The sequence below is a fragment of the Schistocerca nitens genome, chromosome 8, assembly GCF_023898315.1.
Source record: "Schistocerca nitens isolate TAMUIC-IGC-003100 chromosome 8, iqSchNite1.1, whole genome shotgun sequence".
Lineage (NCBI taxonomy): Eukaryota > Metazoa > Arthropoda > Insecta > Orthoptera > Acrididae > Schistocerca > Schistocerca nitens.
In genome coordinates, this window is record NC_064621.1 from 502,530,253 (window position 1) to 502,556,823 (window position 26,571).

A 26,571-nucleotide genomic window follows, 5' to 3' on the forward strand; every position below is an offset into this window, starting at 1 on the left:
TCTATGACCAATAGGACCCGAAATATGACCCCATCAAAAGTCGCATTTTCGCACGCTGCTTTTTGCAACGTATTGGTACCGTTCACTATCGTACACGGACCGATAAATACTAATACATTATCTGAGAGAGAGCTGGAATGTACTTTGATATTTCCTTAAAGTTCGCCATCATCTGTATATATAAAAATGTGTGTGTGTGTTTCAGCTGTACCTTGGAACGCTTGTACTTATTTCAACCCAACTACGTAGGCCTACACGTATGACGTAGCACCAGGGAGAAATCTACTATGAATGAAGACACATCTAGCATCCCTATTTGTGGGTGTGGCAGATTAGTAACATGTAAACTTTGGAACACCTAGAACAATTTCAATCGTACTTGGTACATATTTGATTTACTACCTGGGGGTTGATACTGTGGTATAAGAAACCACTAGCACCCTTAGAGGTGGGATGTGTGTGTGAAGTGGACGACTTGGTAGCAATGAAGGTAAATGAATTATATTAGTATTGAATATAAAGTTTTTCGGCCTAAAAATGAAATATTTGTGACAGCCCTGATAGCATTTTGACCCTGGGTTTGAGGATGGTGTTAGGGAGGGTTGTAATTTATCTCTGTAACGCTTGGAGCATCATTACGTATTAAGTATAATATGTGATTGGGTATAGAAGCTTTCGAAATGTGGTGCTACAGAAGAATGCTGAAGATTAGATGGGTAGATCACATAATTAATGAGGAGGTATTGAATAGAATTGGGGAGGAGTTTGTGGCACAACTTGACAAGAAGAAGGGACCGGTTGGTAGGACATGTTCTGAGGCATCAAGGGATCACAAATTTAGCATTGGAGGGCGCGTGGAGGATAAAAATCGTAGAGGTAGACCAAGAGATGAATACACTAAGCAGATTCAGAAGGATGTAGGTTGCAGTAAGTACTGGGAGATGAAGAAGCTTGCACAGGATAGAGTAGCGTGGCTTGCACAGGATAGAGTAGCGTGGAGAGCTGCATCAAACCAGTCTTAGGACTGAAGACCACAAAACAACAATGTGATTGGGATGAGTAAAGAACTAGGCAGACTATCGCGGTCTCTAACGTATGTCAGTTTGTCTGTTGCTGGCACAAATATATTCTAGAATAATGCTTAAATCGATATTTGATAGTAATAACAAAATCACGTTATAATGTTTGTGCACAAATAGTTTTTACAGACTGTTGGAGGTCAGACAAGAGCACTGAAGTCGATTCTCACATTACCTGTCCTCCTGTACAACGTCGCGATGTACTGCATCTTCGGTCAGATGGTAAATGACCAGGTAAGTCTGCAACTGCTTAACTATCAGCGACCACTCCTACCCTGGCTACTCCACTCGCAAGCAGAGTCTTTCAAATGTGTTGGGGAAACCGCAGACTACTCCCACAGTGAAGAGCCAAGGAAACTGGTACACCTGTCTAATATCGTGTAGTCCCGGCGCGAGCACGCAGAAGTGCCGCAACACAACGTGGCATGGACTCGAGTAATGTCTCGAGTAGTGCTGGAGGGAATTGACACCATGGATCCTGCAGGGCTGTCCATAAGTCCGTAAGAGTTGAGGATGTGGAGATCTCTTCTGAACAGCACGTTGCAAAGTATCCCAGACATGCTCAATAATGTTCATGTCTAGAGAGTTTGGTGGCCAGCGGGTGTTCAAACTCAAAATAGTGTTCCTGGAGCCACTCGTATCAATTCTGGATGTGTGGTGTGTCGCATTGTCTTTCCGGAATTGCCCAAGTCCGTCGGAATGCACGGTGGACATGAATGAATATAGGTGAGCAGACAGGATGCTTACGTACTGCGCCAGACACTTGTCTTATATAGGCTTTGCCGATCGCAACACCGTATTCTGCCTGTTTACACATGTCTGTATTTGGATACGCATGCCTATACCAGTTTCTTTGGCGCTTCAGAGTATTATCTTATTAATTTCCGTTTAGTTACTGTTGACAGATGTGAGAATTACCGAAAAATCAGTTTAATAAGCCACAGCTGCAAAATACTAACACGAATTCTTTACAGACGAATGGAAAAACTAGTAGAAGCTGACCTCGGGGAAGATCAGGTTGGATTTCGTAGAAATACTGGAACACGTGAGGCAATACTGACCTTACGACTTATCTTAGAAGAAAGATTAAGGAAAGGCAAACCTACGTTTCTAGCATTTGTAGACTTAGAGAAAGCTTTTGACAATGTTGACTGGAATACTCTCTTTCAAATTCTAAAGGTGGCAGGGGTAAAATACAGGGAGCGAAAGGCTATTTACAATTTGTACAGAAACCAGATGGCAGTTATAAGAGTCGAGGGACATGAAAGGGGAGCAGTGGTTGGGAAGGGAGTGAGACAGGGTTGTAGCCTCTCCCCGATGTTATTCAACCTGTATATTGAGCAAGCAGTAAAGGAAACAAAAGAAAAATTCGGAGTAGTTATTAAAATCCATGGAGAAGAAATAAAAACTTTGAGGTTCGCCGATGACATTGTAATTCTGTCAGAGACAGCAAAGGACTTGGAAGAGCAGTTGAACGGAATGGATGGTGTCTTGAAGGGAGGATATAAAATGAACATCAACAAAAGCAAAACGAGGATAATGGAATGTAGTCGAATTAAGTCGGGTGATGTTGAGGGTATTAGATTAGGAAATGAGACACTTAAAGTAGTAAACGAGTTTTGCTATTTGGGGAGCAAAATAACTGATGATGGTCGAAGTAGAGAGGATATAAAATGTAGACTGGCAATGGCAAGGAAAGCGTTTCTGAAGAAGAGAAATTTGTTAACATCGAGTATAGATTTAAGTGTCAGGAAGTCATTTCTGAAAGTATTTGTATGGAGTGTAGCTATGTATGGAAGTGAAACATGGACGGTAAATAGTTTGGACAAGAAGAGAATAGAAGCTTTCGAAATGTGGTGCTACAGAAGAATGCTGAAGATTAGATGGGTAGATCACATAAGTAATGAGGAGGTACTGAATAGGATTGGGGAGAAGAGGAGTTTGTGGCACAACTAGACCAGAAGAAGGGATCGGTTGGTAGGACATGTTCTGATGCATCAAGGGATCACCAATTTAGTATTGGAGGGCAGCGTGGAGGGTAAAAATCGTAGGGGGAGACCAAGAGATGAATACACTAAGCAGATTCAGATGGATGTAGGTTGCAGTAGGTACTGGGAGATGAAGCTTGCACAGGATAGAGTAGCATGGAGAGCTGCATCAAACCAGTCTCAGGACTGAAGACCACAACAACAACATACTACTGCTAGCCTTTCATCACGAACAAATACGAGAAATAAGAAGTAGAAGTTGCGGCATAAATAGTTTCATTCATCTGTAAACCTCTTTTACAAAGATACTAGACATGACTTGGTATTTATTTAAGAAAAAAAACATGTTTCATACGTACAGGCATTTACATACTTATAGGTCTAGTTTGAAATACATGGGACAGGCAGTTGCTCGTGACCTTATGGTAGGAAGCATCCCGCCATTTTGTCTGGAGTAACTTAGGGAAATCCTGGAAAACCTAAATCAGGACGACCAGATGAAGACTGGAGCCTACAACCTCGCGAATATAAGGCCATTCTGGTTTAAAGGAAGTGCTACTTCAACCGGTGTATCCGTGGTGTAAAAGAGTGTTTTGCAAAGGCGTTATTAAATAATGTAATGCGCTAATGCTACACTCCAGACAGAAAGGAATTAATGACTGTTCTTTCGAACACTGTTCTTTTATTTTCTAACCCTCCGTCACCGCGCACACTGCACACATTATACACATATTGTTTCGTAGCACACACTACCAGAAGACGACAGGACCATAGAGACGATGTTTGGTTTCCATTTAGTGTGCCGAAACTTCCCATTTGTTTGCCCGAACAACTGAGTCAACTTCCCTCTTTAATGTGTGAGATGTTGACCTTAAAAAGAGGATAGGGCATTATACAATGTATAGCTCCGAGAGACAGTTTTTCTAGTAAAGCAAAAAAAGAAAGAAAAACAATTTGAACATATATGTGAAATTATAGATGTTTTAATATCGTTATTATTATTTATTGTACAGTTTTATTCCTTAGTAGAAAATAAGTTTCTTTGTTTATTTGTTTTATGTCTTTTACCAAAACCCTGTTCTATGATTTCTAAGTAACGCTGCACGGTGTACAATGTATTGCTCAACAGATGATCTTTAACTTACTTTTTAAATAAGTTTCATATAGTGATTCTTTAATCTCCTTAGAAAATGTATAGTGTTATTTCTTGGTAGAAAATGCTGTTTTGAGTTTCATGTATTTTTTTCTTGGTAAATGTAAGTGAAGTCTAGGTCTTGTATCATGGTCATGGGTATAGCTCCAGAACGCAATTTTGATGCTGCAGCGGAGTGTGCTCTGGTATGAAGCTTCCTGACAAATTAAAACTTCATGCCGGACCGAAAGTCGAACTCACGACCTTTGCATTTCGCGGGCAAGTGCTCACCGACTGAGTTATCCAAGCAATGCTAGATTAGCATTTCTGGAAAAAATGATGTTGCAAACTCTTCTCATTATCGCTGAGCCTATTTCGCATCTTCGGCGATTCGGTTTGCCTCTCAACTAGTGAGACGGCTCTGCCGTTTAGAAGCCACGAGGTCGTCTTTCTATGAAATAGCATTCGCCATTATGTTTTCTGATGATGAGGATTCTGCTTCCTGATGATGCACTTAGAAGACGTCTGTTTACTGTCCCGTTTCTGGAGGAGGACAGGTTCTGTCTGGAGATGGTTTGTGCTGGTGTGGGGATTCTACAATGGTTAAATTGAATGAGTTCATTTTTCAATTCTTTGCTGTGGTGAATTTTCAACGAAGTGATTAGGTTAATTACAGGACTGCCAGCTACATTTCTGCATCATTTGGGGGCGATTATTCTGCGATTAGGTATGCGACAGTATTCCTCCGCAGCGTAAAGTGGAAACTCAAACTTGGTTAAACAGAAGCCGATTATAGAGACGTACATTATTTTTTCAAACCATCGTGCGGTAAGCTTAAAAGTTATCACCCTCTCTACATTGTAAAGGAGTTGTTTCTTTGTCTCAAGCCGTGTACTAGGAACATAGTATCACCATTATATATTGTGAAGTTGAATATTATATCTGCTATCTGAGGATCCATGTCGGCTTGTAAAACAATTCCTTTCATTTGGTATCAATACACATACTTCTTCCTGAATTATTTCTATCCAACCGAATCATTCTTTTTTATTTATGTACGGCAGCGGAACGTTGCACGGCCACTATCTCGCTCTCTATCATGGATTCAATTTACGATCCATAAATATTCGAATTTCTCGGAAACCACGTGAATCGCAGTCATAGCATTAGTGTTAAATAGTTTCTCTTTGATTGTTATTAGGTTCCAGATGGACACAAGGTGGGTCGACGAATGTTGATTAGACTTTCGCTACCTGCTACACGTCCCATGAGATAATCTTCCATATTACTGTGCTATTAGGTGGCAATAATGTCTATAATTTACGGAGTGGCCAAGCGGTTCTAGGCGCTACAGTCAGGAACCGCGCCACCGCTACGGTCACAGGTTCGAATCCTGCCTCGGGCATGGATGTGTGTGATGTCCTTAGGTTAGTTAGGTTCAAGTAGTTCTAAGTTCTAGGGAACTGATGACCTTAGAAGTTAAGTCCCATAGTGCTCAGAGCCATTTGTCTATAATTTATGTGTTTCTTTTGATGGATTACTTACTCCTTTCACCTTAACAAAACTGAAATTTACTCTTGTTCAGTTATTAATCATTTGCAAACACGTTTTTCGGGAGCACTGTATCATAATACAGAAAAACGGGTTTGCAAAAAGTGCCTCTTCCTCCCTGCCTCTCTCTCTCTGCGTGTGTGTGTGTGTGTGTGTGTGTGTGTGTGTGTGTGTGTGTGTGTGTGAGAGTGAGACTATTTCTATTAGACATTATGGCTGCGTTTGTAAATTGTTTCTGGGTAAAAGAATTACACTTACTGCATAGCTTATAGGTTCTGGACTTAACTATGACTACTTGTGGGAGTAGTTCACTGCTTTTTTAACACAACACCTTTAAATGTGTACAACTGACTGGTAAATGTACCCACACAGTATGGTTAAGGCCTCCAGTGTTTTGAACAGATTTTCACAACTACCTCGACTATTGCTTTGGTTATTTGCACCTGATGGCGTTCTGTTAGCAAGTATCTTTGTGTGTTCTCACTACTTCAGCCAAGAATCGATATTCATTCCTAGATAATTTGTTGTTTGTTACACAGTATACACTGATCAGCCAGAACAGTACGACCACCGACTTACTATCGATATAAACACGTCCAGCTGATAGCAGAGTCACCTGGCGACGAATGACAGACACAGGCACGGTGCTTGTAGTATCAGTGAACGTGCTGTCTGTGAGTAGATTGTGGAAGACGCGCGATCTATTTGAGTTTCACCGAGTGCAGATTATGATGGCGCGTAGTCTCGGTACCAGCACTTCGAAAACTGTACGACCGGTCGGCTATTCGAAAATTTCTGTGGTGAGTCTTCAACACGTGGCGAAACCAAGTTAAAACAAAGTCCAGACTTCGTGGGGTTGGTCGGCCACCCCTCATTACAGACGTCGGAAGTCGTAGGCTGGACAGACTGGCAAACAGGACGGGGTGAGGGGGGGGGGGGGGGTGGCAACTAACAGAAAGCAGACTTTAATACTGGGCAGAGTACGAGTGTGTCTGAACACGCAGTGCACCCCGAACACTCCTGGCGACGGACCTCCGCAGCCGAGTACCCTCGTATGTGCCAACGTTAACACCACGACATTGGTCACTGAGAATGAAATGGGAACGCGACCATTGGCACTGGCCGTTGGCGCGTTGGCAGATCGTTCTGTGGTCTGATGAATCCCGATACTTTCTTCATCACGTCGATGTGAGGGCGCGAATCCGTCGTCTTCCAGGGGAACAGCTTCCTGATTCCTGTAGTTCGAAGCGGAGGCAAGCTGGCGGCGGCTCCATTATGCTATAGGGACCATTCACGTGGATATCCATGGGTCCAGTGGAGCTCATGTAAGACACTATAATGGCCAAAGAGTATCGTAAACTACACTCCTGGAAATTGAAATAAGAACACCGTGAATTCATTGTCCCAGGAAGGGGAAACTTTATTGACACATTCCTGGGGTCAGATACATCACATGATCACACTGACAGAACCACAGGCACATAGACACAGGCAACAGAGCATGCACAATGTCGGCACTAGTACAGTGTATATCCACCTTTCGCAGCAATGCAGGCTGCTATTCTCCCATGGAGACGATCGTAGAGATGCTGGATGTAGTCCTGTGGAACGGCTTGCCATGCCATTTCCACCTGGCGCCTCAGTTGGACCAGCGTTCGTGCTGGACGTGCAGACCGCGTGAGACGACGCTTCATCCAGTCCCAAACATGCTCAATGGGGGACAGATCCGGAGATCTTGCTGGCCAGGGTAGTTGACTTACACCTTCTAGAGCACGTTGGGTGGCACGGGATACATGCGGACGTGCATTGTCCTGTTGGAACAGCAAGTTCCCTTGCCGGTCTAGGAATGGTAGAACGATGGGTTCGATGACGGTTTGGATGTACCGTGCACTATTCAGTGTCCCCTCGACGATCACCAGTGGTGTACGGCCAGTGTAGGAGATCGCTCCCCACACCATGATGCCGGGTGTTGGCCCTGTGTGCCTCGGTCGTATGCAGTCCTGATTGTGGCGCTCACCTGCACGGCGCCAAACACGCATACGACCATCATTGGCACCAAGGCAGAAGCGACTCTCATCGCTGAAGACGACACGTCTCCATTCGTCCCTCCATTCACGCCTGTCGCGACACCACTGGAGGCGGGCTGCACGATGTTGGGGCGTGAGCGGAAGACGGCCTAACGGTGTGCGGGACCGTAGCCCAGCTTCATGGAGACGGTTGCGAATGGTCCTCGCCGATACCCCAGGAGCAACAGTGTCCCTAATTTGCTGGGAAGTGGCGGTGCGGTCCCCTACGGCACTGCGTAGGATCCTACGGTCTTGGCGTGCATCCGTGCGTCGCTGCGGTCCGGTCCCAGGTCGACGGGCACGTGCGCCTTCCGCCGACCACTGGCGACAACATCGATGTACTGTGGAGACCTCACGCCCCACGTGTTGAGCAATTCGGCGGTACGTCCACCCGGCCTCCGGCATGCCCACTATACGCCCTCGCTCAAAGTCCGTCAACTGCACATACGGTTCACGTCCACGCTGTCGCGGCATGCTACCAGTGTTAAAGACTGCGATGGAGCTCCGTATGCCACGGCAAACTGGCTGACACTGACGGCGGCGGTGCACAAATGCTGCGCAGCTAGCGCCATTCGACGGCCAACACCGCGGTTCCTGGTGTGTCCGCTGTGCCGTGCGTGTGATCATTGCTTGTACAGCCCTCTCGCAGTGTCCGGAGCAAGTATGGTGGGTCTGACACACCGGTGTCAATGTGTTCTTTTTTCCATTTCCAGGAGTGTAGTTGCAGACCGGATACATGCCTTGATGACGACCGTGTTCCCTGATGGAAGTGGATTTTTCAGCAAGATAATGCGCCATGTCACAAGGCCAGGAGTGTGATGGGAGTGGTTCGAGGGACAAAGTCGTGAGTTCCAAAAAATGTGCTGGCCTCTCAACTCGCCAGATCTGAACACGATTGAAAACAGATGGGATGTGACTGAACGTGGCGTCAGGGCTCTTAGCCCTCCACCCCGGAATTAACGGGAATTTGATGATGTGGTGCTATCTGCCTCCAGCGACCTATCAAGGCCTCATTGCCTCCAAGCCATGAAGCGTCGCAGCTGTTATCCGTGCCAAAGGTGGACATGGCGGCTATTAGGTAGGTGTTCATGATGTTCTGGTCGATCAGTGTGTAGAGGCGCCACCTACATTTAATCTGACAGTGTCATTTTCCCATTTTCTTTATGTTGAATGATATTTTTTTGCGTATTGGCCAATTGTAAACTTCTTTGATGGTTTCATTTGCTTCCCCTGCAAGGATTTCTCTAATTTTCTCAGTGACTATGATACTGCTGTCATCAAAAAAGAGGAAAATTATGCTAAGAGCTATGGGACCAGCAGCCGTGGAAATGGGGGAAAAATGAAGTAGTTTTCAAGCAGCAACCATTTCATGACACTATGCACGGAACTCAGCGCCTCGCTCTTGACTTTACGACTTATCTCTGTTGCAATCTCGCTCCCTCTCGTCACTCTAAGACATTATCTCTCTGAAATACAACAAATTTCCATTTTCATTCAATCATCTTTCTGGATTTAAATGGAAGTAATGTCCCGTAATGAGCCCAATGATCTTGTTAGATATGTAATATTATTTCTATGTACATCCTTAATCGATTATTTCAACTATTACGCGAGTTACAGAGCGAGAGGCTGATGGACTCAGCATACAGCAGTGCGTGGGTGGACTTCGACGCTCGATCCAGACGCAGCCTGCTCACCTTTTCAATGGTGGTCGGGCAGCCGCTGAAAATCAAAGTGGGAAAGATGTACACGTTGAACAAAGAGACATTTTTGCAGGTGAGCTGAAGTGAGTGTTTTAGCTTCCTTCAATGTCTACCAGAAGAAGGTTAATATTCCGGAAAAGCATATAAGTTCAAATAAGTATTTGCACTATGCTGATTATAGCCCGAGGCAGATCACACTCTGTACTCTATAGTTTATTTCGTTCTTGGTTCGCGACCACTTTCTTTTGTATTAGTTGTATGGAAAATATGTTTGGACAAATATAAGATACTACGTTGGTGAAGGGGAAGCGAGATTTAATCTCTCCAGATTCTACAATATATCTGAAGTACCATCTCAACAGCACTTTACCCAATCGGCGTACAGATGACTGGAAGCATTGTTATGATCTCAAAGGCACGTGTTGGTTTGCACGCCTCAGTGTCCTACGTTCTTATGTGAGTATAGCATACTCATCGATGAATCTCAATGTTCATTTCACTTACCTGTTTCGCACCTGTGTAATTCTGTCGTTGCATAATCGCACACCAAGGAAAGAAACTTAGTCTAGAGGGCCAGCCGCTAGACATAATAGTTAGGACGCCCAGACACCCAAAGCATTTTATTTCAGCTTCGAGATGCTTCCCAAAAGTTCCCGAAATCTAACACTAATTTGACATTTGAACAGCACTTATTTCGAGGCAAGTAACTATGTAGCTACATTTGAATTATTTACAGATAATTTTCTTCACAGTAGTCTATCCCATACAAATCTATTCATCTCTACATAAACTACTCTATTTAAACCTCCTTACTGTATTCACACCTAGGCCTCCCTTCACAATTCCCACCCCTCCCCCCACCCCTCTCCCGCCCATACTTCCACCCAGTATTAAACTTACTTATCTTTAATGTCTCAGGATGTGTCTTGTCAACCGATCCCTTCTCTATTTAATTGAAAATATATCGACTTTAATACTCATTGTTTATTTAATACAAATTCCTACAGCTTGATGACAAACACAAAAATCATAATCCAGATTATCGTTTGATGATAACAGTTTGTCACACAAGTATGTCCTAAGTTTTTGTCAGCCTTCGTCTGAATCCTCGATAGTATACATACAGCCCAAACATCCATAAACAGTTTTTTCGCGTAATTTTTAACACACGGCAGATGTGCCCACCGCTTACAGCTTGTGCACTGAAATCGTTCGTCACCTGTATTTCTGTCAGAAAATAGTTTAAGAAACATAACACATAGGTCATCCACACCCACATCTTTCATCCTGAAGGACCTTCTTAGCAGTGCCTACTTTTTTTTACACTTTATTTTAGGAGTTTTATCATAAGATTAAGCTTCGCCACGGTAATGTTTTTTTTTTAATGGGTTTTTGCAAAGAACATCCTTATTTTCTTTAGAGTGTTACCTTTCACGTCTGTGGAGGGTTTTTGTTATTCGAGCACTAATGCGTCTTTCACTGTAGTGTCTGTCAGTATTACTGAAGTTCTTTTTCGTTTGTTTGGTATCTTTTTCTCTTAACGCTATGGACATCTTTTCATCGTTTTCTCTTGGTTGCCATTTCTCAATTGGCCTGACTTCTTCAGGCATCGCGTAGCATGGAACGTCAGGTGATGTGACTTTTAACTTAACAGGCATTGCTACTAAAACCATAGGCCTACCAATGTGTACGTGAGCAGTCGAAGGCCCAGCTTCATCAGTTAAAGGACAGTCAACAAAATAAGGATCAAGTGTGTTATGCACAAAGGCGTTAAGTCACTAGCGGTGTAAATTGTTCCAGTTTAAGGGTGAGATTCCTATGAGTTTGAATCCAGCCGTTATATTTCTGGGAGTAATTGCCTTTGGTAATTCAGTGTTCACACTGCCCAGGAGGTCGTATAACATCATTTGTCGTTTGTCTGTTTCGCACCTGAGTTTACAAGCTCTTGATGCGGCCGTAAATTCTTCCGTCTAAGGACTCTGGTTTTTCGCTGCACTGAACTGGAAAAGGCAGTCCGCAGGTCGTGGTCCAGTGGCTAGCGTTGCTGCCTCTGGATCACGGGCTCCCGGAATCGATTCGCGGCTGGGTGTGTGATTTTCTCCGCCTGGGGACTACATGTTTGTGTTGTTCTCTTCATTTCATCATCATTTGGGATAAGTGGCGAGATTGGACTGTGTAGAGATTGAGACTTTGAAGGGGCGCTGATAACCACGCAGTTGAGCGCCCCACAAACCAAATCGTCATCACCATAATCATCATCATCTGGAAAATGCAAAACTATGACACCATTTATTTGGCAAAAATCTAAGACTTAACTGATTAAATGGAAATTAAGAGTGTCAATTAGTACCAAGCAAGGGCATGTGATACGCTGCATCTATTTCAAGGAGTTAGTTTCTGTCGCCCAAACTATTATTGCTCCCAACATGAGCGCCTGTGATAGAATGAACCCTCGAAGCCAGCCCAAGGAAATATAAATAATAGAGACACGCTATTCCCAGTAGCACTAAAAGCTGAAGCCATAACGATAAGAGATCCATGTTACCCACCCTTATTTGATGTAACCGCCTTCCAGTGAATAATCTATCAGACCTTTGGACTGCAGTGATAGCAGCTTCATCTATATTCCACATGTTCATAGCGTTCAGTTTCATTCTTGTCTAAACAGCCTTCAGGCTGTCAAAAAACAAGGTTATATTGAGTTTGTTGGAGCTAGTACATTGTGCCTAACTACTTACCTGAGGAATAGAATGGAGCGTGTTGGGTGGCATTTCAGAAATCCTGAAAACGAATAAGGTCCCGCCATTCCAAAACCACTCCAAGAGTGGCATATTTTACGTTGACAGGCAACGGCATAGGTGTAAGAAAACCACCTACCTTCTTTTGGTGAAAGACGAAAACATGTCACTAACTTTAGTAAAGCACTCTTCAAGCAAGTTTTCTTTTTGAGGTTCAGACATGTGGAAAAATGAATTCATCTGGGCTATGTATTTAAATATTCTTAGTATAAATAGTGCTTTCAGGAAGCTATTGGCGAACTCAGTTTTATACAAGTGATTCAGTTGCCCCTACCCATCGGTATTACGCAACCTGCAACACCTTGGAATACCATGTGCAAGATTTTCATATGCTCTCGCTGGGTACTTGAAAACTATTAGTCGTATCGAAAAAATAAGCAGGACTTGTTTGTAGGAAATTCAGTGTGGTTAAATTTTGTACCGGGATAGGTTTTTCGCAACGGACCATAGTTTAAGAATTATCCAAGGAAAATGTACCAAAGTGACCTTAAAACACGGTTTCCTTGAATAACTCGAAAACCATGACCATCAGCGAAAATGTATCCAAGTACGAAATTTATCTATACTACATTTCCTACAAAAAGGACTATTTATTTTTTCTGTATGACTAACAGTCTGCACGTACAGAGCGAGAGAACATGAAAATCTCACATGTGATTTTTGAAGGCGTTGCAGGTTGCATAAATCCTACAGGTAATGGCATCTGAATCACCCTGTATATTATTTCCATTGTATTTGGTGTTATTATCAAAACAGCGAATATACTAACTACATCACCACAAAACAAAGAAATATATTATCAGAAATGTTTTGTGTGGCCAAATCCACCCAAGAATTCTGTTGCCGTTTCAGAAGTTTCTAAGTCTTTTCAGTTTGTTGCAGTACTTCTCTAAACTTTTTCTTGGAATGTTAAACGCTTTGCTCATTCCTCTATGTGATGTTTCTCGGCGTGTTGCTTCTATCATCGCTAATGTCATAGTTGCTTCAAAACATCGCCTCTATCAGTTTTCTTTTTATAATTTCTAACCACCCTAAAAAGAAAAAGTCTGAACGACGATGAGTAAAACAATGACTACATTCGGAGATACATGTAGATCTGATATTCTGAAATGTGTGTTCTGCCATGTCCCGTAAGTAATAATTTCAAATTTATATTACAATCGTTTTAGTTGAATACTTCAACATAAGTTATGGGTTTTGGAAGAAAAAGAAGTCAAATATCACATTGATGTTACAGTTTTGAAATCAATGCAGGACAAAATTTTCTTCTTGATGTGATCCAGACTTTGATTCCGTTGTACCTATTGAAATCCTTATATAAGGTGAAGGAAGAGGTTTCCTCATGGGCCAACGTGCCCCTATTTAGCGTGGCCATTTTGCCCCATCGCCTTGCTGAAATTATTTTAGTTCGTTTGCGAATACGTTTTAAACATTTACCGCCATATATACTGTTAAATTAATCAATCTATGGACTTCAATCGTCGTACTTACTTGCTTAGTAAGAGCGTTGCCTTGGAATACACAACCAAATAACTTGAGCAGGCAATAATGTCTGCCCTTCCTGTCTCGAATATTTAACTAGACTGAGAAGTTCGTGGAAAGACGACGGTATTGTTCTCAGCAACCTCCGTAGTCGGTGGCGTATCTTAAAGGCAGTTTAACGATATAACAGCAACTGACCATAGTGCTGCTATTGCCACTGTCTACCGGTTCCCCTGCTAAATAGCTAAAATTGTCATCCATTCCAGTGGCGGATTGCCTATGTAATTGCTTCTGCAAACAACAAAACTTTGTTTTTCAGTATTTCATATAATTATTGACCAAATTAAAAAAATTAAATTCTGTCATAATCTACTCAATAAAAGACATGAACTTACATGGAAGGTTTAACACGGTAAGTATGAAGTAAAAACTGTGTAACTGTGTTGAGGCAGTGGTACTCATAGCGCGCAAATTACCAAGATTATATTCATACAGTATTTCAGAACGAGAGCGCTTAGCGACTTCCAACAAATTTTACACACAATTTCAAACGTTTTCGAAACTTGTTTTCACTGACATCCCCTACAAAATAATGAAAGGAAAAATTTTTTCGCATACTATATTTTCGTTGTTCATGCATCAGGAATGACATTTTAATTTATTACTTCATTCCTACAGTGTCCACACATACCAGTGAGTGTGCCTGCAAAATTATTCCACAGTACGACACATAATTCAAGAGATGCGACGCTATAAACATTAAGAAGCGGAAAAAACTGGATTTTATTAAAACGGAGCGCAAATTATCCAAATAGTACTCATTTCGTTTCGGTCCTGACTTTTTCGTGTCTGTGCGCGAATAATGCGCAACTAGTAATTAGGGCATCTTCGACGGCAGAAGTTTTACATGTTTAACGTAAAATATTTAAAACACTAACCTATTTCTAAAGCAGACTTTTGAAGTTATTTTGTACATGGGATTTCGATTCTTTGAAGAACTGCTAATAGGGGTGGCTGTTACTGGTACGTTTAGAAAAGACTAACACTGCAATTTATATTCGACGTTAAACATCTATTGATCATAAAACGTTTTTCGCTTTTGCCAGTCGGCATTTTACATCGTCTCTACTTTGGCCATCGTCAATTATTATACCGCAGAAGCAGCTTAACTCATTTACTACAGTTGATGCTCCATTTCCTAATATGTGGCGTCCCACAATTGGGTTTGTGCTGTCTGAACTTTAATAACTCGGAAAAAATAATAAAAACTATGAATTTTTTCGTCAGATAGATGGTCACGACATTGTTGATAACGTTTTTCTGTTGAAGATGTTCAAACTGTCATCCATCGGCAGCAACACAGCGGTGAAAAGGTGCAGAGCAGATCGACAAACATGTGTTACAGTTGCCGTTGGAACGAATTCACAGGCAGTCACAACTGCCTTTCTCATAGCGTCCAATGTACGGAGATTTGTGGCGTGGACGGTATCCTCCAGAGTTCCCGACAGAAAGAAACCTAACGGAATTGAAGAGGGGCTTTCCTCGTTGGTCCACCACTCAACAAATGTCTTATCCACGAACTGCCGCATGTCCGTTGGCAATGTGACGGTGCGCCGTATTCATCTCGGTACAGTTGCTGAACAGCCGGCACAATACGATCCTGCAACATTGGAAGGTACTTTACGCCTGCGGTTTCCCTTCAAAAACGAATGGCCTGAAGTCCTCTGACAAAAATGCCACACGACGCTGATGACCGAGGGAGATTAACAGCTCGTACTTCCGTAACATGTGGATTATCTCTTGCCCTGTGTACACACTTACGGCGACTGATAGTTCAATTCAGTTTAAACGCCGCCTCATGGGAACAAACAATGACATCATTCAATAATTCAGTATTACAAATCCATTCATAAAATTCGAGAGGCCCGTCTCGATTTTCCTCATTTATCGCGTGAAGCAACCTGGGAATTTAGGGTTTCCATTTTTCTTCCTTTCAAATGCGGTTAACACTTAATCTGCGTACATCTAATCCACGTGCAGCTTGCGTATGGGCTTCTTTAGGGATCCTGTGAAAGGTAGTATCGCTACGTCCATCCGTCTTTTGTCCGCCACTGATTCTGCCTGCCACACCGTCCCTTCTCCTGATCACGCACACGTCCTTCCGTCTCAAATTTGTCGCCTAATTTCATTATTGTTACATCTGATGACGGCTCAGTATCAAACACTGTCCGACATCGTCTCTCCACTTCTTTCATGGTTTCACCTTTCCAATAACACTTCAAAATCCACTTTCTATGCTGCGAGGTCATGTTTCAAGCCATCTTGTTATTTACGTGTAGTTACTAGGAACTTAAAATAAACAAAAGGAAAAACAGATGAATGGCTACACTCATTAGTCACGAGAGAACCAAAATAATCAAGTGCATCAGATTATCATTAATATCTCCTCAGTTATTAAAGTGCAGACAGTTTAAACCCCTTTGTGGGACATCCTCTAGAAGTGCCTCAACATTCCCTATATTTACTCGGCTATTCACCAACTCTCTTTAATTTTGTTGATTTTGACCATATAACCTCTTTACAGGACATTATCCATTCGGTTAAAATGAACTTCCCACTAGCCGGCCGCGGTGGTCTCGCAGTTCTAGGCGCGCAGTCCGGAACCGTGCGACTGCTACAGTCGCAGGTTCGAATCCTGCCTCGGGCATGGATGTGTGTGATGTCCTTAGGTTAGCTAGGTTTAAGTAGTTCTAAGTTCTAGGGGACTGATGACCACAGCAGTTGAGTCCCATAGTGCTCAGAGCCATTTGAACCATTTGAACTTCCCAGTCCTTTGTAGCCCCTGGTGGGATTACACTATATCAGTATACAACAAAAATTTTATTTCTTCCACCTGAACATTTATTTCTTTTTCAAATTTATTCTTTCTGTCCTCTGCTGTTGGTTCAGTGTCCAGATTGAATAACACGGGAGATAGGCTACACCCTACCTCACTCTCTTCTCAACCGTCCGCCCTGGTAGCTGAGTGGTCAGCGTGACAGACTGTCAATGCTAAGGGCCCGGGTTCGATTCCCGGCTGGGTCGGAGATTTTCTCCGCTCAGGGACTGGGTGTTGTGTTGTCCTAATCATCATCATTTCATCTCCATCGACGCGCAGGTCGCCGAAGTGGCGTCAAATCGAAAGACCTGCATCAGGCGTACGGTCTACCCGACGGGAGGCCCTAGTCACACGACATTTCCATTTCTTCTCAACCACTATTGCCTCCCTTCCACTTACATCGTCTCTTACAACTGCAGCTTGTTTTCGTACAATTTTTAGATAGCTTTTCGCTCCTTGTATTTTATCCGTTATAACCTCAGAATTTCAAAGAGTATATCCTAGTCAACGCGGTCAAAAACTTTTTCTAAGTCTAGAAATGCTTTAAATAAGGCTTTGTCTTTCTTCACTGTACTTTCTAAGTTAAATTGCTAGGTCAGTATTGCCTCGCGTGTTCTCACATTTCTCCGACATGAAAACTGGTCTTGTCCCTTATCTGCGTCCATTCTTCTGTAGAAAATTCGTATCAATATTGTGAAACCATGACATGACAAACTAAAGTCTCTGAAGCACTCCCTTAATTTAGCACCTACTTTCTTTGCTCTTGTTATTACGTTTTTCGTGAAGACATTTCACCTGACATGTATTCTACATACGAGCTTCAGTAATTTGGTTGTCATAAGTTCCTTCGATAATCTTAACAGCCATGTGGAGACTGAGTACTTCATTAGATGCAACTAGTCAATCATAGTAAGAGAAGTGTTCTGAAACAGAAACAGCTTCGGTCTGTATTTGACTTCATAACAATTGTCTGCGACACATTTTATGAAGATGATAACATTTTATGGCCTGGATTAAATATCTCAGACTTTCACAGATGTTTAATTCATTCCGCTATGAGCTAATTTAAATTCAGTAATGGATAAAACTGGATTGTCTTACAATACTGCAGGTTGCTTGGATATACGTCAATAGTGTTAGCCCACACATAATGTTAAATATATATTCTGCATAATGACTTGGAGTCCAAACAATTTGAACGGTGACTCATATTCAGAAAAACCTCTGTGAAAACGATGTTTGTTATAGAATGACTGTCTGTTAGTGTTGTCAGTAGACAGAACCAGTCCCGTAGTACACAATTATCGCAAAATAGCAACCATTGCTGCTTTTTGTTTGTTTTTGACAATGCATCAATCGCATGGTCCAGTCCCATTAATGTGATCACCTGTCAAAAGCCTGAATAACTACCTCTTGGAGCACGGACGTGCAGAAGGAGAGTCAGTGAGATTCTGGAAGGTACCAGCAGGAATGCGATGCCATCCAGATCCCAGTTCCATGGCCAGCTCCACTACTTTCCACGACTGCGTGAACAGCCTACTGAGGTGGCCCCACAGACACTCTATTGGGTTTAAATCCATGGGGTTTTGACCATTGGAGTACGTTAAACTCATGCTGCTGATTTTTGAAACACGCACGTACACTGCGAGCTGTGTGACATGTAGCATAGGTAGCATTGTCCTGCTGGTAGATGCCATTGCGCTGAGGAAGAAAAAACTACCTGTAGGGGTGGAAATGGTCCCCAAAGATAGAGGCGCACTTGTGGTCGATACAATGTGCATTGACGAGATCACCCAGAGAATGCCACGAAAATATTTCCAGATTCATAACGCTCCCTCCTCCGGCCTAGACCCTTCCGGCGATTGTTGCAGGCCTGCACACGCCAAAGGCGATCTGCCCGAAGGGTCATAAAACGTGAGTCGTCTGAAAAGGCCACCTGTCGCCGATGAACAGCAGTCAGCCTAAGTGCATGAACCAGGTGCCTGCTGCGGAGGTTGAAAGGTTGTTGAGGAGACACTGTTGGTAGCTCCTTGGTTCAACTGGGCTGTCAGTTGCTCAACAGTTGCACTTCTATTCGCCTGCACATATGTCAGCGGCCGTAGGCCACCGCCGTCAGCAATGGCCCGTGGCACATTACAGTTACCTCGGCACCGGTTTACGAACTTAGCTGTTTCAGAAATGCTTCCACCCTTGGCCCGAATTCCAATGACATGCCCTTTTGGGCGTCAGATCAATCGCTCCGTTTCTGCATTACAACGACTGCGCTGTTTTCAGTGTCCCCCCCCCCCCCCCCCCCGATACGCTTCGTGTACCCTCCACCGCTAGTGCTGCAGCCTGCCTTCTGTGAGTGTTTATTGCTCGTTGACATCGGATGTAGGTGGTGATCACATTGACGCGACTGGGCCGTGTAATTACTAATGTATACCATGTATGGACAATAACAATAGAGAGCTACGTTAATTTTATGCTTGTTCGAGGGTCACTCCCAAAGAAATGCACACTATTTTTGTAAAAATACAGTTTTCATTCTGCATGTGTAAAGTTTTACAGTGTGTAGAAACATCTTTCCCGCTTCTTTTTAAACTTAGTTCAACCTGTTCCCGAGAGTGGCGCCGTCACAGCATGTCTTCAAGATGGCTGCTACACTTGACGTTCGTCAGAAGCAACATGCTGTCATAGAACTCCTGTGCTGTGAAAACGAGACAAAGGGAAACATCCACAAGAGGTTGAAAAAGGTGTATGGAGATGATGCTGTCATTGCAGTACAGTTAGTCGGTGGGCAAGCAGGTTACGTGATGAAAGCGGGCTCGGCAATATTGAGAACTGTCCTCGCAGTGGCAGGCCTCATACTGCACACACTCCAGACAATGTGCAGAGAGTTAACGAACTGGTGACTGCTGACAGACGCATCACAGTGAACGAATTGTCACGCTACGTTAGGATAGGGGAAGGAAGAGTTTGCAGAATACTGAAAGTGTTGGCGTTAAAAAAGGTTTGTGCCAGGTGGGTTCCCAGGATGTTGACAGTGGCTCACAAAGAAACAAGAAAAACGGTATGCAACGAACTTTTGGAACAGTACAAGAATGGTGCAGATGAATTTCTTGGAAGAAATGTGACAGGCGATGAAAAATGGCTCCATTATTTTTCACAACAGAAGAAGAGGCAATCAATGGAGTGGCATCATGCAAATTCACCCAAGAAAAAAATTCAAAACCACACCTTCTGCTGGAAAAGCTATGACTACGGTGTTTTTCGATTCCGAAGGACTCTTGCTTATGGACATTATGCCGAGTAGAACCACCATAAATTCTGATGCATATGTGACGACACTGAAGAAACTTCAAGCTCGACTGAGTCGTGTTCGACCACATCGGCAAAAGCAGGATGTTTTGCTGTTGCACGGCAATGCACGGCCACATGTCAGTCAAAAAACCGTGGAAGCGATCACAAAACTCGGATGGACAACAGCTGAAACACCCGTCTTACAGTCCTGACCTGGCTCCATGTGACTATCATCTCTTTGGGAAACTGAAAGACTCTCTTCGTGGAACAAGGTGATGACTCCCTTGTGGATGCTGCTAAACAGTGGCTCCAACAGGTTGGTCCAGAATTTTACTGTGCGGGTATACAAGCGCTGGTTGCAAGATGGCGTAAGGCAGTTGAGAGGGATGGAAATAATGTGGAGAAATTAAAATATTGTTCCTAAAGGATGTATCTACACACTGTAAAACTTTCAAACATGTAGAATAAAAGATGGATTTTTTAAAAAATAGTGTGCATTTCTTTTGGAGTGACCCTCATATTAATGATTTGTCTTTTTTGTTCAGAGTTCCTTATTAGCGACTTACGCTTTCAAATACTGTTATACTATATATTAGCATTAACATGATTAAAAATTCCAAACATTTAAAAATATTAGGATGTGAATATTTTTCACAGGTGTTAAATGGATCGTATGCCATGTTCAACATGCTTTATGGATCTCAAAGTAGCAAATAACGTCCCATTTTTCTACATTGGCATCAAAAACTCAGCCTACATCTCAACCCAAGGATTTCCTCCGTTTTGCACAAGTTTGGAAAAAAATGACACACCTGTATAAACAATTAGTCGCTCCAGTCATCACTTAGTGTGTCTCAGATCTAATAGTGCTAGCACACATTTCACATTAGCTTAGACTGAATGGGCACTGAGAATAGTTGCCTGTTAAAAATCTGTAAACACATTTATAGAGTAGCAAAAATCGTCTGTATGAATTCTATGAATGGTAAAGAATACATTAAAGGACATATTATGTGCCCATAGCCATTAACAGTTGTTCTCTGAACATAAAAAATAGTGCTACATAAAATTTGCTGGTGAATAACAGAGGCCCTTGTACGGTGACCTCTGTACTAAATAAGTGCTTAAGATTAGTCTGTGTTAATGACGTCCATTGCGAAGATTATTAGGTTATGAGGGAGACGACAACGGACAAAATTTTTGTTAGCATGGGAGTTACTCGACTCCTCTCCTATACTTGGTATCAGGGTGCTGAAATGTTATCTTTTATCATGGTTCAGATATCTCCTAATAAAAGATTTTGCTCGTAGCTGCATGGTAAATTTGTAGTTTAACTTGTTAATTGTTACTAACACAATGTGAAATAAAAAACCACAAGTAAGCATATGTTGGAAAATACAGAATGTCATTGCACCTACAAGCATTTATTACTTCAGTTTCCTATCTAGAAAGCAGAACACTGTTCTTATTTTCAAGAGTTTTATGTGTCAAGTACTGATGTCTTTGATAAATTCAAAGTGTACTTGAAGACAGTCTGTAATTAATATTTTCTGACAGAGATGAGGCTAGCCTGTTTGTCAATGGGGTGGGTGTACTAAGTTGACGTCCAAGATGATGTTGAAGTTTGGTTGTCACCTAATCTGGCACTAGCATTCGGGAAATGTGTTGGGATATTAACATTGTTTTACAAGTTGCACAGATATTGTGGGCTTCATTTATTATCACACATACATTGTATCATATAGCCAGTCATTCGATTGTAAAAATAGAAAAAATACTTTGCAAGGTTTAGTGTTTGTAAAATCCTTGACAGTGTCACTAATCTCAATATGATTACCGTATTTAATACTAATCAAAGTAATAGTGTGTTGTATACTTCGCGATAATCTGACCAGAGGCACCTTTTTCGCTAGCTTTAATTTAGAAAAAGAATTTTCACTGTGAGAAATGGAGGAACTTGACACGCAGGAAATTCACAATTCTTGGACACGGTAATCGCTGTTAGATGAATCTGCGACCACATTCTTAAATGGCTGACGATCGAATACTAAAATATGCCATTTTGCCTAATACTTGATTTAAGTAATTAATAAGGTACGGAAACTGTAGCTTGATGCCGCAAACCAGGGAACACATTTTTAACGACTGCGTTCCGCGCAGTGCCTTCGCGTCCGGTGAGTTTTCGATTCGCGTATGCCAGGGCTGGCCATGGCATGCTAAAGCACACTCCAGCCGGACGTGCGGGGCAACCCGGTTTTTCTTCGTCGCTCACGTAAGTACTCGGTACAGCGCAACATTTGATTTAGTATTGCGATGTGACGTTTTTCAGTCGCCGCAAGTTTCGTCAGTTCAACAGAATAGTGGTGTCAGCGCTGTTTACTTTAGTTATTTGTTCGTGGCATGAAGGACGTTCACTTGTCCAGTGGTTGTTTACACAAAAAATGCAGTCTAACAATCTATCGTTACGAGGCTTTAAAACTAAATAAGAATGACAGAGAGAAAGTACGTGAGTGTTCATAGTTTATGGGTCGCCAACGGCGAGAGTATCAGCGCCTTTATAAAATTAAAAGAAACGAGTGTGTCACACTGTCGCTCTGTCACTCCCAACTTAATCGTGTTGACACACACAATCGCTCCATCTCACACGTCAAAAGACAGTGAACAGAGGGTGAAACGTGGAAAACCTGGCATTAAAGTACGACAGAGGAGCTACAATAACATCAGACTGAAATGTGACTGACTGATCACTTACAGAAACCATGGGTGAGTCAGTCACTCTGTTAATACATTAACAAAATATTCGTAAAATTTAAGGAAACAAGTTGGACATATAAAACTGTAAAATTCTAACCATATTCCTTTGAATGTGACTTAAAACTGAGGGCAGATCTGTCGGTAAATCCGCCGCTGCCCTCTGGTCTGAAAATAAAACACAGTCTAGTAAAATGTGGCGCACAGTATTCTGTACACAACAGGCACCACACTTTGGAGGATCCTCTCGATGGAGCAAGAATTCATGCGTCATAGTGCTGTGCCCTACGCGAAGACGAGTAAGGAGGGCTTCATCCCGCCTGCGTGGCTGGAAGGAGGTACGCCAAGGCCGCATTGTGGACTTCACTAGCGACAGCTTATTGTCTGTCACTTCCAGCCGCTCTTCTTCCCATCGGCACATGACTCTGTACTTCAATAACGAGGCGACAGTATGTGCAGAATTCCACACTGAACTATCTGAGGATTACGACATGCCCCCTTGCCTGCAACATCCGGCCTTTCGTTTCCAGCAATATCCATGTGCTCCGGCACACAGCAGGAAGCTACAACCATCCCCAATGTTTGTAAGTGAAGAAGGGCGACCTGGTCACCTGGACTACTTTATCAGCTGGATGCATGCGTTGCAGAGACCGAAGGCCACTCACAGAGTCGGAACATGTAACACGCAAAATGCAGATAAAAATACCTTCTGCAACATCCAAAATTTTTCGCCGTTTGATATCTGGTGATAAATTGTAATATACTGCTAATTCTGAATCTGTAAACTATAATATTTAATGGATGTAATAGTCTATGTGTATGTGAATGTACATAATTGATTGTAATTATAATGAAAATATTGTAAATAGCTGGGTAGTCTCCAAGGGAACTGTTTTCAAATGTATCAGTAGCAACGCCTAAATGGCAGTGGCTGTGCCGCTGTTTATCTTTGCATGTGGAGAGTCTCTATTGCACTGCAGGCAGAGAGGAGAGAGAGCAGCTTCAGACTTCTGAGAGTGCGGGAGGGTTTGTCGGGCGCTGCCGCAGATGCGGTGTCAAGCTGTGTTCGCGCTGTGTAGGAGCGCCCACTTTGCTAACCCACGAGTATTAAGAGCACGATAGGAGTGAACAGGCGGACAAAGCTGCAATTCTATTCCTGTCCCGTAATTATCCATGGCTCTGGAAACAACTCGTGTTTCGCAACCAGCAGCATCTCGGCACGGTTGTCGGCTACTTTCTTCGTCGTCCGCATAGATACAACATCGTAAGACTGTTAACTGACGAAGTATAAGCAATATTGTAAAGGCATTACCCTGTGGCATTTCTTTAATGAACTTTAGTGACTAACTTTCTCGAATAACAAGCTGCAATACTTAAAAACTTGTAGGGAACCTGTGTTGTCATTGTCCTCATACATTATTACCAATCAGTGTTCCCTTCCTTTCCATCCAATCACCAAGCGTAGTAAAAATATGAAAATTGATTAATTATTTACTGCCAGTTTTGTTTGTTTGCTAATGCCCAGTGCCAATCTAAATTTTATTGCCTCAGCAACTGTTCATTCTTGTATTGCATAACAGAGGCTTAAATAATTTGCAGTTCTGAGTATTAATTTCACTCACTTAAAGCAACATAAAATTTCATTGACAAAACTAATAACTAAAGTTTCAGAACTTAACAGTGCGCAATTTCATTTATTCCATATTATCTTCGCATGTGACTTCTGCTGGCTTGGTATGTTTTTTTTTTTTTATCGTTCTTACTTTAAACGTAAATCAGTTGCACATTTGCTTAAAGTAAATTCAATTCAATCTTTCATAATTAAATGTAAATTGTTTTCCTTTTCCCAAATTTTGTATTATGTTGTACTGAGGTTACTGAAAGTCTTTTTTTATATGACAAATTTTCAGTTACAGTCATCCATTATCTAACCCGGAACTTCATATAACTTTTCTTTCAGAATGTAGTATTTGAGAATAAGTAACTGCAAACTCAGTGCTTTCTGATTCATTTATTTTCTCGTGAACTGTTGCGTTGTGGAAGAGCATGACAACCTTCTGTTGCTGAATTTTCTCAGCGATTATCTTTCTTAGGATTCTGGATATTCATTGTGCTAGTGGGCTGACGACCGTTTAATTATCCCTTTTTTACTAACCAGTATTTTTTGTATTAAATAATTAATTTTTATTTTTGTATTAAATAATTAATAATTTGTATTAATATCCCTCTGTGTGATTCGTGAGCGATTGCATTATATTCCACTATTTCAAAATTATCGGTATTTAGATTAGGTTTAGAACAGTTTCTTCCTGCGGAATTATCTGTTGTAGACTTTCCTCCTAATAACCGGTATTATTTTCTTCGATGGCCTTATTCATTGTAAACTTAAATCACAATTCAATGAACGAATTACGAAGGGGGAGGTTACAAAGAGACGAGCAATTTAGCACGCACGGCACATCTCATTTACTCTAGTGCCCTCAAGATCGCGGATAATTGGCCATCGGAGACAGTGAAGTCTGGAGGCAACAAAATCTTGAGGACATGATCGAGGAAAACGACACAGCAGTCAACGAAATACTCCTGTTTAGACCCTTCAGTGAGTACAAGTATATAGTTGTGTTGCTAATTTAAAATGTCGGAAAATATCGCATTAAAATCATAAGGAGGAGTGCAATCTCTCCTGCGCTGCACTAAATTTAAAATCACTCTGGACCTCCGAAGTTACCAGGGTAGCAGTTGATTAAAACCCGGATATGAGCCCAGACTAGGGACTCCAGCATGCATGTCACACAGATTCCAAACAGTCTAACTGCCCGTAGAAGCCGGTCGCTGTGGCCGAGCGGTTCTGGGCGCTTCAGTCCGGAACCGCGTGACTGCTACGATCGCAGGTTCGAATCCTGCCTCGGGCATGGATGTGTGTGATGTCCTTAGATTAGTTAGGTTTACAAAGACCCTTTAAAGCTGGAGCAAACACGCCCTATCCACTCCCCAGGACCTGTAACTAAGTCAGTTCAAGATGTTCAGTGCCTTATGGACCCTTGAATTCAAGTCCATTAGGTGTGATCACCACGACCGTTTAGAGTCTAAAATGAGACCCATAAACTTCAAAGAGTTTTTAAAAGGAAGAATAGCGTCCCACGTACGCAATTCAGGTAAATTAAAGACGCGACGAGAACGATTAAAATGAACACACACACACTTCTCTGCAGAAAATGTAAAACCAGTCCTTGCAGTCCACTCCTCCAACTTCTTCAATGTAAGATGCAGCTGACGATTCACTGCTGTGGTGCCGGAGGAAGAAGACCGCAAAATTGTGCAGAAATAAGGAACACTGGACAGGACTGTGTACTGTGGACGTGATACGGTTAATGGCTGTGGCAAAGACAGCGACACTTAAAGCAGCTTCATGTGGAAGACCATTCTCCTACACAAAACCATCTGACAGCATGTCACTGACTCTTTATCTAAAAAATGAACTTCAGAGGAAGGATCGAATGAAGATGGGAAATTGGCCATGAAAGCCTCATTGGAGTAGTTGACTGAGAATATTGTGCCTCTAAGTAGTGTTGTACTCCTTATTGATGTCAAAGAACACATCTTGGCAATGATTTTTATGTAGGAAAGAATGTTGAATTTCCACCTCTCGCAGGGGCTGGCTGTCAAAAGTTGACCAACATATCCTGCATCCACACTGAGAGCTAAGGAACTATGAAACTTCCCCTTTAAACAATTTATACTCGACTGTGCTTAACCTGACACACAATATTTTTAGCGCAACGCAATCTGACTTTCAAAATTCCCTACAAAAGAATGGCCCTGACTAACATTAAACTATACCTTTCACAAATCACTTACCTC

At 42.4% G+C, this 26,571-nt stretch overlaps 1 protein-coding gene across 1 annotated transcript; it reads left to right on the plus strand.

The window, feature by feature from the left end:
* The first annotated feature begins 1,288 nt into the window (after nucleotides 1-1,288).
* LOC126198505 (odorant receptor 43a-like) lies at nucleotides 1,289-20,783 on the plus strand. The gene is made up of 3 exons (XM_049934888.1): nucleotides 1,289-1,313; nucleotides 9,437-9,592; nucleotides 20,617-20,783. Exons 1-3 carry the CDS (start codon nucleotides 1,299-1,301, stop codon nucleotides 20,674-20,676), a joined length of 231 nt encoding a protein of 76 aa, XP_049790845.1. The 5' UTR covers nucleotides 1,289-1,298; the 3' UTR covers nucleotides 20,677-20,783.
* Nucleotides 20,784-26,571: the final 5,788 nt, after the last annotated feature.

What these genes read in the sequence shown, in the direction of transcription:
- LOC126198505 (XM_049934888.1), top strand. An exon ending in ACAAAGAGACATTTTTGCAG is followed by an intron (nt 9,593 to 20,616) that starts GTGAGCTGAAGT and finishes TATTTTTCACAG; the next exon opens with GTGTTAAATGGATCGTATGC.